The 14,157-nt window shown below is 41.8% G+C and overlaps 1 protein-coding gene across 3 annotated transcripts; it reads right to left on the bottom strand.

The window, feature by feature from the left end:
* Positions 1–921: 921 nt before the first annotated feature.
* On the bottom strand, positions 922–14,141 carry F13B (coagulation factor XIII B chain). Of its 3 annotated transcripts, none has more exons than XM_081865923.1 (10): positions 14,016–14,141; positions 12,057–12,257; positions 10,280–10,465; positions 8,219–8,395; positions 7,886–8,062; positions 7,045–7,224; positions 5,300–5,533; positions 3,800–4,006; positions 2,608–2,790; positions 922–1,920 (listed from the first exon to the last, which is right to left on the bottom strand). In XM_081865923.1, the coding sequence occupies exons 1-10, from the start codon at positions 14,077–14,079 to the stop codon at positions 1,706–1,708; spliced, it is 1,824 nt and encodes a 607-aa protein (XP_081722049.1). In that variant the 5' UTR covers positions 14,080–14,141; the 3' UTR covers positions 922–1,705. The 3 variants fall into 3 exon arrangements, with proteins under 3 accessions (XP_081722049.1, XP_081722050.1, XP_081722051.1); XM_081865924.1 differs by having other exon boundaries at positions 12,057–12,253; positions 14,016–14,107; XM_081865925.1 differs by lacking the exon at positions 12,057–12,257 and having other exon boundaries at positions 14,016–14,116.
* Positions 14,142–14,157: the final 16 nt, after the last annotated feature.

The raw sequence follows: 14,157 nt of genomic DNA, 5'->3' as shown, positions 1-14,157 counted from the left end.
AGGGAGAGGTGGAGAGATATTTTAAAATGTAAGTAGGGTTTCTTAGTGGTTTCTCTATTCTGGTTCTATTACTATCAATCAAGAGTTAGAACTCTAAAGGACTATTCCTTCTCAGTCATGGCTGGGTTATGCTGAAAAGGCTATGCTGAGAGCATTCATTGTTCCTTTTCCTTTCTAGGAATAATTACAAGGCCCTCTCCAAGTTTTGGAGGGTGTTTTGACTAAATGGTGTTGCTGAGTCCTACTCCTTGCTGCTCCTGACAACAAAAGAAAGTTAGATCTGGAGGTGTGGGCTGCCCCAAGCTTACTGCAGTAATAGAACATGAAGACACAAGAGCCCAGATTTTCAACTTTCCCCTATTCTGTCCTAGGCTGAAAATGCTGTGCAGCCTTATTGCAAGGTGCTGTAGCAACTGCAAAATCCATCCCCTGGTCTCCAAAAAGAAAGCCAAAATCAGCATCTCTCAGAGGCCAGATGATGAGGGAATTAATAATACTACATCTGAAAGTTCAGGTGAGGAAATATCCTTAGCCGAGGTGTTTGTTTGTTTGTTTGTTTGTTTGTTTGTTTGTTTGTTTGCAAGGCCAGTAAGAATCTCACAAATTCAGTTAGGCTGGCTTCTGATTCAAGAATACTTTAGAGGCATACTTTTCATGGAAGGAGATAAATATTTTGCTTTCCTCCTGACCTTTCCCAATGTTTAATCAAAAGAGTTCATCCCATGTTTGCTCTGCACTACGGCAAAAACATCAAGGAAGGCCACCATGCTGCATTGCCAGGCATTTCTGGGTCATTTATTGCTAAATTATATTACTTAAAATGTGTATGATAATTATGATTAGCAGTGGTTGCATCAAATGTGGAATTTGTATCTTTGCATCAGTCTATATTGATTTTTGTTGAAATGTAAACAACTTAGATTTTTTTTAATACTGTTTTTATTTATTCTCATGGTACAGAAGATAAATTTTGAGAAAACAATTCTTACAACAATAAACAAGAAGTAACTTGTCCTGATAAAATTATAGGTGTCTTATGAACATCTCCAAATGATATTCTAAGCTGAGATCAGCAGCTATCTCGATTAGTCTTGTGCAAATATACAGCAGATATACAAAGTTCATATTGGCAATTAGCTTGCAACATGGAAAAGAGTCCACGAGCCAACCAAACATTATTTATTCAGTTCTCTTTTACCTAAAAAACAAAACAAAAACAAAACAAAAACAAAATACCCTGAAGTCACTTTAAATAGAGAAATGGTAAACAACAACAGCTATTACCAACAAAACTTGATTTGAGGCATAAAGATGCAACAGGGAGAGCCATTTTGCTCCACTAACCCATAAGAAAAAAAGGCTAGGGAAAATCTATAAGCAGCAATTCCATCCTCACAGATAGTACTCAAGTTAGGCGCTTGAAAGATTGTATGTCTTGAATGAACCCCCAAGTTGAACTCTTTCTACAAATGAAGATCTAGCACTTCAAGTACAAGGTTTCTAAGCTAACATACACTTTCCAAATATACTTTTCCAAATATACTTCCTGGTATAATGAGTTTGAAATATGCATGAATGAATTTCTTCCATGGTTCACAGGTAGTTTATCGTACAATCCTAAGTAGGTGTACTCAAAAGTAAGTTTCACAGAGTTCAATGGGGGCTTACTCAAAAGGTAGCGTTACACAATTGTGGCATCAATTGCTTATCCCCTAATCCGTACACACTGTGGATACAACAGTTGTCCATTCTGACACTGTGCTCTAAAATCAGATGCTGAACTTGAAGGTGAGCTGAAGTAGTACGCTTTGCACACAAACTCAACAAATTCTCCATGGAGGAAATACGGTCGATTGTCAAAACTCCATCTTAGATCCAAGTGATTCTTTGCCATCTCTTCTGCTGATAAGGTGCACGGCTCTTGGAAAATGAATGCAGTGTTAATATTCTCATGGCATGACTTTAATTAGAAATGTTTGCTTTTTTCTGATCTATGTACTACAACATTCATTAAAGTGGTCAGTTGTAGTTTTAGTCAACAAGAGGGATGTGGGTGGTGCTGTGGTCTAAACCACTGAGCCTCTTGGGCTTGCCGGTCAGAAGGTCAGCGGTTCGAATCCCCACAACGGAGTGAGCTCCCTTTGCTCTGTCCCAGCTCCTGCCAACCTAGCAGTTCGAAATCATGCCAGTGCAAGCAGATAAATAGGTACTGCTGTGGCAGGAAGGTAAATGGTGCCAGAAGTGGTTTAGTCCTGCTGGCCACATGACCCAGAAAGCTGTCTGTGGACAAATGCCAGCTCTCTCAGCCTGAAAGAGAGATGAGCACCACAATCCCATAGTCACCTTTGACTGGACTTAACCGCCCAGGCATCCTTTACCTTTTACCTTTTTAGTCAACGGCAATCAATAAGTTACTTTCTGCATGCTCTCCTCCCTGAGCTATGAGCCATCCCCTTCTATAAAGCCTTACATCAAGTAATGTTGGCTTTTCCCAGCCTTTATTAGTTGAGCAACACCAGTCAGAAGCAGTGTGCAATGAATCAAGTTATTAAGGCATTTTCCAAGTTGTCACTATGCTGGGGGGGAAATAGCAACACTGTACAGTACCTATGCAAATTGGCGGGGTAGTCCAATGACCCATGGAACAGGACACTTTCCTCGAACCTTGCAAAAAATGGTATTCATGGCAACTATACTCTACTAATGAACCATGAGCATAGTCCGCTGTCAACAAGCCCATAACGACTCCATTTTTTATGGAAGGTGGAGAGCCACAGCTTTCATCTGGGTCTGCAAAATGAGAGCAATGTGTTTAAACAGAAGAGAGAAAGTGACCCTAAGAAAATAGTTTGCAGGACCAATTTGTGGCACCAGCCTTCTCCTCACAAGCCAGTTCTGAAGGAATACTCTTGGAGACATCTTGGAGTGTGTGTGTCCGATTGCTGTTTGTTCCGATTCGGTGCCAAACAGCAGATTTTCCTGGGCAAAACAGCAAAGAAAATTCCTCTCTTGGTCAGTTTAATAAGAAACGAAGCAGAATCGTATCATACAAATGTTGCTAAACTTTTGTAGTCAAGGGCTGCACTGACCAACTGTCAACCCTCTGGGCTCTGCATGACAAAGTTGCAGTGGCCAATTTTTCTTTTAAAAAAAGGGGGGGCTAGGGAGGCACAAAAACATATTGGCATCTCAGAGGAGAGGTCAGTAAAATAAATAAATCCATTTTTAATTTAAAAAATAACCGATATTTTTAAAGAAAATAAAAAATGGGAAGTGGTGTGTGGTGTGTATGAGAGCAATCCGTATCTCCTTTTTTTAAAAAAATAATTTTAGTTTCATTAAAAAAAACACCTAACTAAAATGGACAAATTTGGAGTAGCTTAAAGGGTATGAAAATGTTTTGGCATCAGAATATTACAGTAGAGAACAGATTGGAACAGTCATATAGATAAATAAAGACAGATACTTTGTGGGAGATTTGAGGGAGCCACAAAAAAATGTATTGTGGAGCAGACTGAGTGCTGTAGATTAGCCATCCCTGGTATAGTGGGAAATGCACTGAGACTTGGAGTAGTGAAATCTGGATTGAAATGCCTTTTTCAGTGATGTTTACAGGTGCACCTTATAGAAATCTTTATGTATCATACCCATCTACCACACAGGGGTTTGTTAGGAAAGTAAAACCCAGTTGTGCCATTCTGAGCTTCTCTGAGGAAGAGTGTTGTGCAAATAGGATTCAAATTGATAGAGCACAAAACTGCAGATCAAACATAATGGGTGGAATTCAATGTAGTGTTACCTTTTGAAACACATTTGGGATATTTTAACTCTCCCCGATTGCACTGCGCCAGCAACTGAGCATCGCCAGTCAACGGTGGCAAAACGTATCCTGGCTTGCACACCAATTCAATAATGTCTCCGTGTAGGAAATATAATTCTTCTTCCAGGTTCCATTTCATTTCTATGTTATGATTTCTAATGTTTTCTTCATTGACCAAACATGGTTCTGCAGGGCAAAGGTCAATAATCAAGTGGCTTATATCAGGAACAAAGAACACAATAACTGGCATCCAATTATTCCCTCACATAAAAGCCTATCTGACCCAGAATGTTGATACTGGGGGGGGGGGGGATATCCTAAGCTGCTAGTCAATATGATCTGCTTTTCTCATACTATTCCACCCTAGAGACACTGACACAATCATGCCTGATGGTCAGCACTCTGCACGGCTTACAATAAATAAAAAGCACAGTAAGACATCAAACGTTAAAAACTTCCCTATATAGGGTTGCCTTCAGATGTCTTCTAAAAGTCATATACCGTATTTTTCGCTCCATAAGGTGCATCTGACCATAAGGCGCACCTACTTTTTTTGGGGGGGGGGGAATTCAAGAAAAAAGATATGCGGCTCTTGGGGGCTTTTGTGGGAGGTGGGGGAAGTGAGAGAGCCTCACTCTGTCCCTTCCCCCACCTCCTGCAAAAGCCAGGGATAGCTGCGCAAAGCCTCCCCAGGACAGCGGGATGAAGGCTCCCCGCTCCCCTGCGGTGGCTTCGCGGGCTACCCCAGAGCCGCTCAGGAGCTTGTCAGGCTGGCGGGGGAAGCCCAGGTCCCCCCCCCCCCCAGGCCCAGGGAGCACACATTCGCTCCATAAGAAGCACAGACATTATCCCTTAGATTTTAAGAGGGGGAAAGTGCGTCTTATGGAGCAAAAAATACGGTAGTTTTTATTTCCTTGACATCTGAAGGGAGGGGATTCCACAAGGTGGGCGCCACTACCGAAAAGACCCTCTGCTGGGTTCCCTGTAACCTCACTTTTCACAGTGAGGGAATCGCTGGATCTCAGTATCTGGGCTGAATGATGCTCCTTCAGGTATACAAGGCCAAAGCTGCTTAGGACTTTAAAAGGTCAGCACCAACGCTTTGGATTCTGCTTGGAAATGTACTAGGAGCTAATTTAGATCCTTTAAGACTGGTGTTTTATGCAGTGCTTTTTTCTGGGGGAGGGGACATAGGGGTACGCATACCCCTAAACATTTTGTGAATCTTTGTATGTTTGTCCATATACTGTATACCGAATTGAACTATAAAATGGTGGTTTTCTTGTGTCAAAATGAGAGTACCTCTACTGTAAACATTTTTTTTAGAAAAAAAGCACTGGTTATATAGTCCCAGCAGCCTCTCCCAGTCAACGGTCTGGCAGCCGCTTTCGGGATTAGTTGTAGTTTCTGAGTCACCTTCAAAGGTAGCCCCACAGAGAGCACCTTGTAGTAATTTCTACATTCTCCTCCAGTACTTACCTAAACAAACTGGGGCGGTTGTCCAGTTTCCTTGGACACAGCGAATTGTGTTAGGTCCTTCTATCAGATGGAAGGGTTTACATCTGTATTCCACTACAGAACCAGTTTTGTAGCTTGCCAGTGAAGGATTGATGTTATTAAAAATAAAACTGTTTTCAACTATGGGTAGGGAACTGCAGATCCCTTCAGTTTGTAAGCCGTGACGACCTTCTGTGCTTCCTGTCCTGCCAACATCTGAAAAATAATAAAGGAATGGAAACAGAAGTCTTTTCATTGGCATCCATGCGTTTTATCAAATAATCATACAAATGACACTCTCAATTTCAATTTCCTTCTGCATCTTTGCAGTTTCCACTTTGTCATGTTGAACGAGCATTAAGATTAAGTTGTGTGAGGTTCTGAGAGACAGTGGAGAAATTTCAGAATTCACCCACAACAAACTTCCTGGGTGCTGGTCAAACTCCTTGTCATGGAAAGAGGGCGATTCTGATATTTGTGAATTCCTACATGGCATTGTCTCATCTGCACCTCTTGGCCTAATGTGCTGATTGGCATTTAGCTATCCACTAGATTTTGTACTTTTTTGAATGTTAGAATGTAGCTCCTTTAGTTTTGTTGTTGTTGTTAATATATTTTTTATGTATATATAGTTTAAATTCTATCAATGTTTAATTGTTTTTCCCTATGTTTTTAGCTGTTCTTATTTTTATCTGTAAGCTTCCTTGACTCCCTGTTAGGAAAAAAGGCAGGGCATAAATAAATACATAATAACAACAATAGTAATAAATTCTGGTTTATCAATAGTTCTGTAGTTCATACAGAAAGACCCTTAGCATTTGATATTCATGAATTAATTTAGCCTTTTGATAAAAATAGGCATTCTCTCAGCTGTTGATGAATGTGAAGGGTATCCAAGATATGCTTATTTAACTGGCTTGAGGGTTTTTTTGTGCCATCTGAAAACAAAACACTTTCTTATCCACAAATTGGACCTTAGGCTGGTTTGAAAAGAGAGGTGATACTGGTGGTTATTAGCTCCTTTAGTTAAGAATGCATCGAACTGTTTATTTTGAAAATGCACGTTTAAATATGCATTAAAATGTTGGGAAGATTACAGCACAAATGGAACAGAGTTACGGGTAAAAACTTGTGAGAGTGATAGGGACCCAAGCAGGCATGTTTGCCAATCCCTAATAGGACTGTAAAGGCTGCTCCTTCAAGGCAAATGAGGCACAGCTGAATTGTCCTGTTTGCCCTCATCCTGCCCCCATCTGCCCGCCTTCTTCCTCACAACCCATCATTGGGTGGGTTCCGCTTATCATTGGCTCTAGATTCACCTGTTGGTCCACTGCATAATTTAGGGCAAAGAGGAGGAGGAGGAGGAGTTTGGATTTGATATCCCGTCTTTCACTCCCCTGAAGGAGTCTCAAAGCTGCTAACATTCTCCTTTTCCTTCTTCTCCCACAACAAACACTCTGTGAGGTGAGTGGGGCTGAAAGACTTCAGAGAAGTGTGACTAGCCCAAGGTCACCCAGCAGCTGCATGTGGAGGAGCGGGGAAGTGAACCCGGTTCACCAGATTACGAGTCCACAACTCTTAACCACTACACCACACTGGCTCTCCAGAGTGTGTGCTAAGAGAGAGGCTCCAATTCTAGGTCCGTACTCAAAAGCTCTAAATTGACAACCTTCCAAAATGTAAAGATCTTTTAAATTCCCAGTGTCCAGTTTCGCAAGACAACTGACCGATGCATTTGGGAGGCGAAGTCCACCTGCCATTCTCACATCGGATTTCTTCGTCTCCTGCAATCTGAAAGGGATGCTCACACTCCAAACGCAATGTGTCTCCGTGGCGGAAGGTTCTTAAACTGGTTAGCACATTGGCATGAGGGGGCTGAGGCGGAGGAGGACACTTGTTTCTTCTTTCTGGTTAAAAATGGGTGGAGGGGAAAGAATCAGGTTAGGTTCTATAACATCATACAATCCTTTAGAAATCCCAGAATTGTATGTTTGGAAGAGTAACTCTCCTCCCCAGTAAGAATAGCTACTTATGATTAGCCGGACGAAGGATTTCTCATGTGTCTAAACCACAGCTGTCAATGTTTCCCTTTTTTAAGGGAAATTCCCTTATTCCAAATAGGATTCCTCGCAAGAAAAGGGAAAAGTTGACAGCTATGCTCTAAACATAGATCAGGGTAAAACAGCTTACAAAATCAGGGTTTATTTGTACACATACTTCTTCTGTTAAATTCAGCAAATCAATAAAAGGCAGCTCTCACTCCTTCTCCTCAAACAGCAAAAATGGAGAAAGGATGCCAAACTGGCTTTCAAATAGCAGAAAATTAAATTCATCCATTTTCAGAAGAACAAGCAGTTCAAAAACCAAACAACCCGGCTACATAAAGACATGTAAACATTCAAAGTCTTTTCATCAGATGATTCAGCTTATTCTTCCCATTTTTCAACATATATAAAAGAAAAATCATTGGCTGTGGTACTGATATTATGGGGGGACGGAGATTAAAAAGGGAGGGAGCCGCTTTGCAGAATGCAGAAAATCCCTAGTTCCAATGTCATCATGAATTACCTTCACAAACAGGAGGTTCTGGGTACCAGCCAAAGTAATAGCACTGAATTAATTCTGACCCCTTTAATGAATAACCTTCCAAGCAGAAGAACTGAACCACATTTCCTTCTTCGTAGCTTCCCTTGTTGGGATAGACACCTCCATGTTCGACAGGACTCAGTGCCGAACATCCCAATTCTAAGAAGAAATGCAAGAATGAAAAAGAGCAAGGCTTCCATTTTCCATTTTTGAAAATGCCAGGTCCTTTGCCTGAACTTTTGCTTTAGCCCAAGCAAATGTTGTACAAGGCAAAGCCAAGACAGTCGCAGAAGAAGCATTGGAAATTCAACATACTGGTGCATTTGGGAGTCAGGGACCAGCCGTGAGGTTCACAATGTGCTTCTTCCATTGTGTGGCCTCCCGCCGTACGATATCCTTCATCACATTCATATTTGAGCTTTTCCTTCCGGCTGAACGTTCTCTGGGCTGTGTGGTAGCGGCCATGCACCAGGTCTGGTGCTGAGCACGTCTCTTAAAAACAAGAAGTGGATTGATGTCTTCAGCATTAATTGGCAGAGCTACAAAATGGATGTTGGGAATAAGAAAGGAAGCAGGGTCGGGGTGGAGAATATATTCACTATTCCAGGCATATTGTATTGCAGGCATACAAAACCGAAACATTTCGTGGATTTATCTTGGATTCTTTTTTTGAGGCCCTGAATGATCTGGGAGCAAAGTATAACTGGCAGGTGAGTGTGCAGACAAACAAAACAGGTGCAACACAATAGGATCAGCTTGGTCTTAGCTGATCTCAGATTGATTCTCGAGGCCTCCATTTGTGGCTGCAGAGAGCAAGGCGCAATCCTACTTGTGTTAGTTCATACTGGTGAACAACATAAATTTAACATCAGCTCAAAGTAAGTGACTCCCAACTGGGTGGAAATGCAGTATAAAAACACATTCCCATTAGCTCCCCAAAACTGTGCGGCTAAATCAAGTAAATTTATTCGTAATTGTCAGATTGCATCATTTAAACCAACCACTCATATGCATTACGTTCCCATTCCCTCCTTGGCTCCTTTGGGAGGACCAGAGAGATATAAATCTAAACTTCCTCCTATGCATGTTTAGCCAAAAGTAAGTCCTATTGAGTTCAATGGGACTTACTGTCAAGTAAGAAAGGACTCAGCTAGACTGGTAAAGAAAAAGCAATTTATATGTGCGATATAACATTGTACCACTAAACAGTGATGTGGAGTACCGTTTTTCTGTACCTGTTTTCCTTTATTTAAGTTTACAACGTTTTAAACTGAAACGCTTCTTTGATGTGACTAGATCCAGCCAAAGTGTACATCGAACTACAGTCTTAAATTGTGACATTTCTGTCAATTTGTGGTATCTTGTGTCCCCTAACCCTTGCTGCAATCACCATATGAAACAAAACAAAAAAAGATCCTTTGCTTTTTCGGGGCAGCCCCTTTTGCAAAGCGAATTCATTTAAAAAGGACTTTTGCTTTTATGACCTTACCAATCATATACAGCAGTGAACATGCCCCTGTTTTCTGTGCCATATTTCTAGTGGAGATTGCTAGAGACAGTCGCTTGGTTTTGCTGACAATGCAGGGAAAAGAGCAGGCTGGCAGCTCCCTCTACTGGCAAGCTAGCCCAGTGATGGAAATAAATACTGTAATAATACTGGACGCAATGATGCTGGAAAACATCCTGGTTGCCGTAAATACCCACTTTGAGGCCCCAGCCCCCTACAAACACCACCAATTTAAGAAGCACATTTTACAAAGTGTTAATTTTAAATGTCTTTCCAGTTTAGTTGTATTGCACAGGTGCAACAAGGGGAAGTGAACCCTTTCAGATTCCTCCTTCCAGCAATTGTCATCTAGAAAATGCCAAGCAGCAGGTTGCAGTTACTTAGCTCGAATGTGCAAACAGCAGCTATTTTCCCTTCTCTCCCTGAATGGTACTAATTCCAGCTAGTCATTTATAAGAACTCTGTAACTGAGAATTAGTGCCTGGGTTTACTTTTTCTTCCCTCCTCCCTTCCAATCTCTTTTCCTTTTGCGCAATGTATTTTTTTATTGCAAGCCTGGGCTATCAAATGACTCATCTTTGTAAGCTGTTCTGCTCCCCTCTAAGAAAATTCAAGAGCTAAAAGGCTTTTCTTGAGAATTCTGCTTACAAAGTGTTTTGTTCTAGACTAGTTTTGTGCCCATCCACAAATTCACTTGAAATAGCCATACAAAAACAAGATTCCTTATCCAAGGTAAAAAAAAAAAAAAAAATCCCATGAAATTATCTCTGCTGGATGATCACCAAATACATCAGGTGAGAACATAGCTTTCAACCTTAGGAACAACTCTTCAGGTGGGGTGGGAGGGGAAATATTATCTAAAGCCATACCTGTTGTTTCTGCACACTGTGGCTGAGCTGACCATCCACCTTCAAGACACTGTATAGTTTTATCCCTGAGACCTCCAGGAATCTGATAACCTGAATTACAACTGTATTGCAGTCTCTCCCAAATTTTGTAGGACATTTTCGTATCCGAGAAAACACCATTCTCCAAGGTGGGTTTGGTACATTTCTCTAAACAATCAGGTGTGTTGAATGAAAAGATGGAGAAAGCATTAGGCGATCCCTTCATTAACACATCTAGGTGGCATAGAATTTGTACTGATGGAAATGACCAGGAGGCACTCATCTTAACATGCCTATAGCTCCATAAGCTACAGTACCCAGCAGAACTGGCCCAATATATATTTGGGCACCCAAGGTGGACCCCCAAATGGCATCATTCAGAGAAGGGGTGAAGAAAGATCTACATCAGGGACAAGGGAGGGAGAACGAATGACATTGGGATTTGCTTCCTTAGTGAACCCTGCCATCTGAGGCAGTTCCCCCCCCCCTTCCCTTGACCTCATGGGTTGGCCGACGCTAGTATCCAGGATGATTGGGTGCCACAAGCAGGGCATCATATAGTATAGGAAACGAGAAGATGAAGTGTACTGTAAAGGTAAAGGGACCCCTGACCATTAGGTCCAGTCGTGACCGACTCTGGGGTTGCGGTGCTCATCTCGCTTTATTGGCCAAGGGAGCCGGCGTACAGCTTCCGGGTCATGTGGCCAGCATGACTAAGCTGCTTCTGGCAAACCAGAGCAGCGCACGGAAACGCTGTTTACCTTCTTACCGGAGCGGTACCTATTTATCTACTTGCACTTTGACGTGCTTTCAAACTGCTAGGTTGACAGGAGCAGGGATCGAGCAACGGGAGCTCACCCCATCGCGGGGATTTGAACCGCCGACCTTCTGATCGGCAAGCCCTAGGCTCAGTGGTTTAACCCACAGCGCCACCCGTGTCCCTCTGAAGTGTACAGTAGCTCTACTTAAAAATGTAACTTTTTTTCACCTTTGAGCACCTCTCTTTTTAGCCTTCATTTCTTCCTCCCCCCATTTGGCAGTAGCTAAGCAGAACAAAGGAAAAGGAGTCTCTTACCAGTTAGAAATGTTAATGATCACAGTGAGAGAACAAAGAATCCATTTCTAGGATTCTAGAAGGTGCTCCCAAGTTCTTCTCCTAGCTGGTCACCACCCAGTTCTTCCCAACACTGGTCTTCTGAACTATGTCCCTCTGCAAACCACTGTTCCAAATCTATACTGTCCTCCTACTCCTGGGAAGATTCAGGATCCTGAGCAGCAGGGGGAGGGGAAGGCTCTCACCATTCCTCCTCAGTGCAGCCCTTCTCAGCACGGTCCCTGACACTATATTCAGAAATCCTTTGCAGATGTGGAGCTGAGGATTTGCACACTGCACTTTTCCATAAGGGGATTTCCACAGAAGCTGCTACTTTGCATGCACGAAATGGTGTGTGCGCATGGAGCAACCTCCCCAAGAACGTAATGGTGAAGCAGCACCCAGCAGGAGTGAACTCCCTTCTCACCAGCTGATGAGCGGAGGGTTCAATCCTGCTCTCTGCAGGGATCTTTGTTGGAACATTCCCCACAGGGAACACACAGGTGTGTGCATATCATCAAGTGGCATTGAGCAGATTAACAGGTGGGAGTGGCTAGGGTAATACAGCCTTATGGATCAAAATTGGTCCAAGGGGCATCGGTTCCCCACCTCTGCTACATGCAAAGAAATCTGTTATATTTGGAAAGGCAAATCACATTGACTTACGGTAGCATTTAGGGACTGGGGCCCAGCCTCTCATCGTGCAGTTGATCTTTCCATTTTGACTTCCACTTTCTGTGGTATAGCCAGGCAAACAGAAATAGGAAAGCTTCTCATCTTGCTTCATTGGAAAGTAATAGTTTTTAAAACTATAGTAATATGGGGCAATATTTCCATTTTTTATGCTCGGTAAGTCACAAAGCCTGCCTAGAAAAAATGTTCAGTGGGAGGTGTTAATTATTCAGCATACAAACACACTTTAAGAAACAACCTGGAGTCAAATTCAGTTCAGGTACCCCTAACTGCAGAGCGGAGCGATCTGAAATTCAGCAGGCAGCCACTGAGAAAAGAGCCCTTTTTTGGAAGGCACTCTCCAAGGAAGCCCGCTTTATCCAATTGTTTGGTTGAAATGTGCCTATTTCAGTAGTAGAGTGGCTGATGCATTTTATTTGGATTACACGTCCTGCACAGATGTGAGCTTTTTTTAATTACAGTGGTACCTCGGATTACATACGCTTCAGGTTACATGCACTTCAGGTTATAGACTCTGCTAACCCAGAAATATTACCTCAGGTTAAGAACTTTGCTTCAGGATGAGAACAGAAATCGCGCGGTGGCGCGGTAGCAGTGGGAGGCCCCATTAGCTAAAGTGGTGCTTCAGGTTAAGAACAGTTTCAGGTTAAGAACGGACCTCTGGAACGAATTAAGTATGTAACCAGAGGTACCACTGTATAATAAAATGTTTCTGGTGTTAAAAGTATCAACACATTCCAGTCACGCAGAACGAGGGCTTTTTTTCAGTCAGAACTCACCAGAACTCAATTCCGGCACCTCTCAGATGGGCACCACTGCCATTCTGAGATGGTGGTTGGATTTTTTAAAAATCCAAGCACATACTCTCAACTGGATCACCCTTCAGCTGCATGCTTATTGACACTCTCATCGCAAAAAGGTTTGACTCAGAACTTTGTGTGAAGGGAACGGGGTGTTTCTTTTTATTTGCAGCTTGCATTTATTTATTTAAAAATTTGTTTTATTTTGACAAAGTAATAACCATAAATAAATAAGAATAAAAGTGTGCACCCCGCCACCAAGACCACTCCATTGTAACTATCCAACCTCCCAAATTTTCAACACCTCTTGCGAGTTTGACCCCTTTCCGCTTTAATAGTACAAATTCTACAAAAACCCTCCATGTCTCCTCAAAATCACTTCTGCATATTCCCTATCTTACCTTAATGGCACATGTTAATGTATCGTTAATAACTATATCCCACACCTCTTTATACCATTCTTCCATTTAATATTCTGCTTGCCCCTTCTACTTTCTAGCTATAATAATTTGTGTAGCTGTCAACAAATTTATGAGCAAGTCCTTCATAGCCTGTGAACCTTCCACCCCATCGTAAATTGATAATAATTCTACCTCTGGACTTTCAGTCAGCAGGGTTTGTATTTTTGCACTTGGTGTCTGCCTCTTCAACATTACTTTTTGTAGAACTAATATTTTTTTTAAAAAAAAACACCTTACCTTTGCAGAAGCCATGCAAAACATCTCCAGCAAGCCATCTATATGCTTGGTAATTTTCATTCAATATTTCAAGGTCTGGTGCTTTTGACTTCTATAGCAACAGCTAGGCTAGTTGGAAGCGAGTTGTAGCATAAAGCATTTGGAAGGCACCAACTTGGGGAAGACTGGTATACTGGAATGGTGCATGCATATATACATTGGCCCGCATTATTATACTGATAGATTTTTGTTATTTTAAATTACAAAATAGGGAAGAGAACATACAGATTTTATACTTTTTAAAGTATACTGAATCAGTTCATTTTGATAATTTGTGGGCATTTATTGAAACATACTAATTGCAACTACCTCTACAAAGTGGAAAAAGCACTTTTTAGAATACACAAGCCAGGTTTTTTTAGCATCCATAGCAACAAAGGATTCAGTGTTTTTACCTTCTGCAAGACAGTCTCCCAATATAGCCAATGTAAATGGGAAAATCCAGATCTTATATCCCATCTCGAGTAGTTCCTGCAAGCTTGTATTATCCCAACTGCTTGTGATTTACTCAGGACATTTAGTTACTCATTTATCAGG

This window comes from Podarcis erhardii (genome assembly GCF_964252035.2).
Source record: "Podarcis erhardii genome assembly, chromosome: 6".
Lineage (NCBI taxonomy): Eukaryota > Metazoa > Chordata > Lepidosauria > Squamata > Lacertidae > Podarcis > Podarcis erhardii.
The sequence above is the reverse complement of the archived record's forward strand: the minus strand, read 5'-3'. Positions and strand labels throughout refer to the sequence as shown.

Bases quoted from the DNA above. Each gene is read 5' to 3' on its own strand.
- F13B (XM_081865923.1), bottom strand. From the start codon at position 14,079: ATGGGATATAAGATCTGGATTTTCCCATTTACATTGGCTATATTGGGA. The intron at 8,063-8,218 runs GTATGTTGAATT...ATTTCTTCTTAG, and splicing joins CCTGACTCCCAAATGCACCA to AATTGGGATGTTCGGCACTG. The intron at 1,921-2,607 runs GTACTGTACAGT...TCATTTTCCAAG, and splicing joins TACCCCGCCAATTTGCATAG to AGCCGTGCACCTTATCAGCA.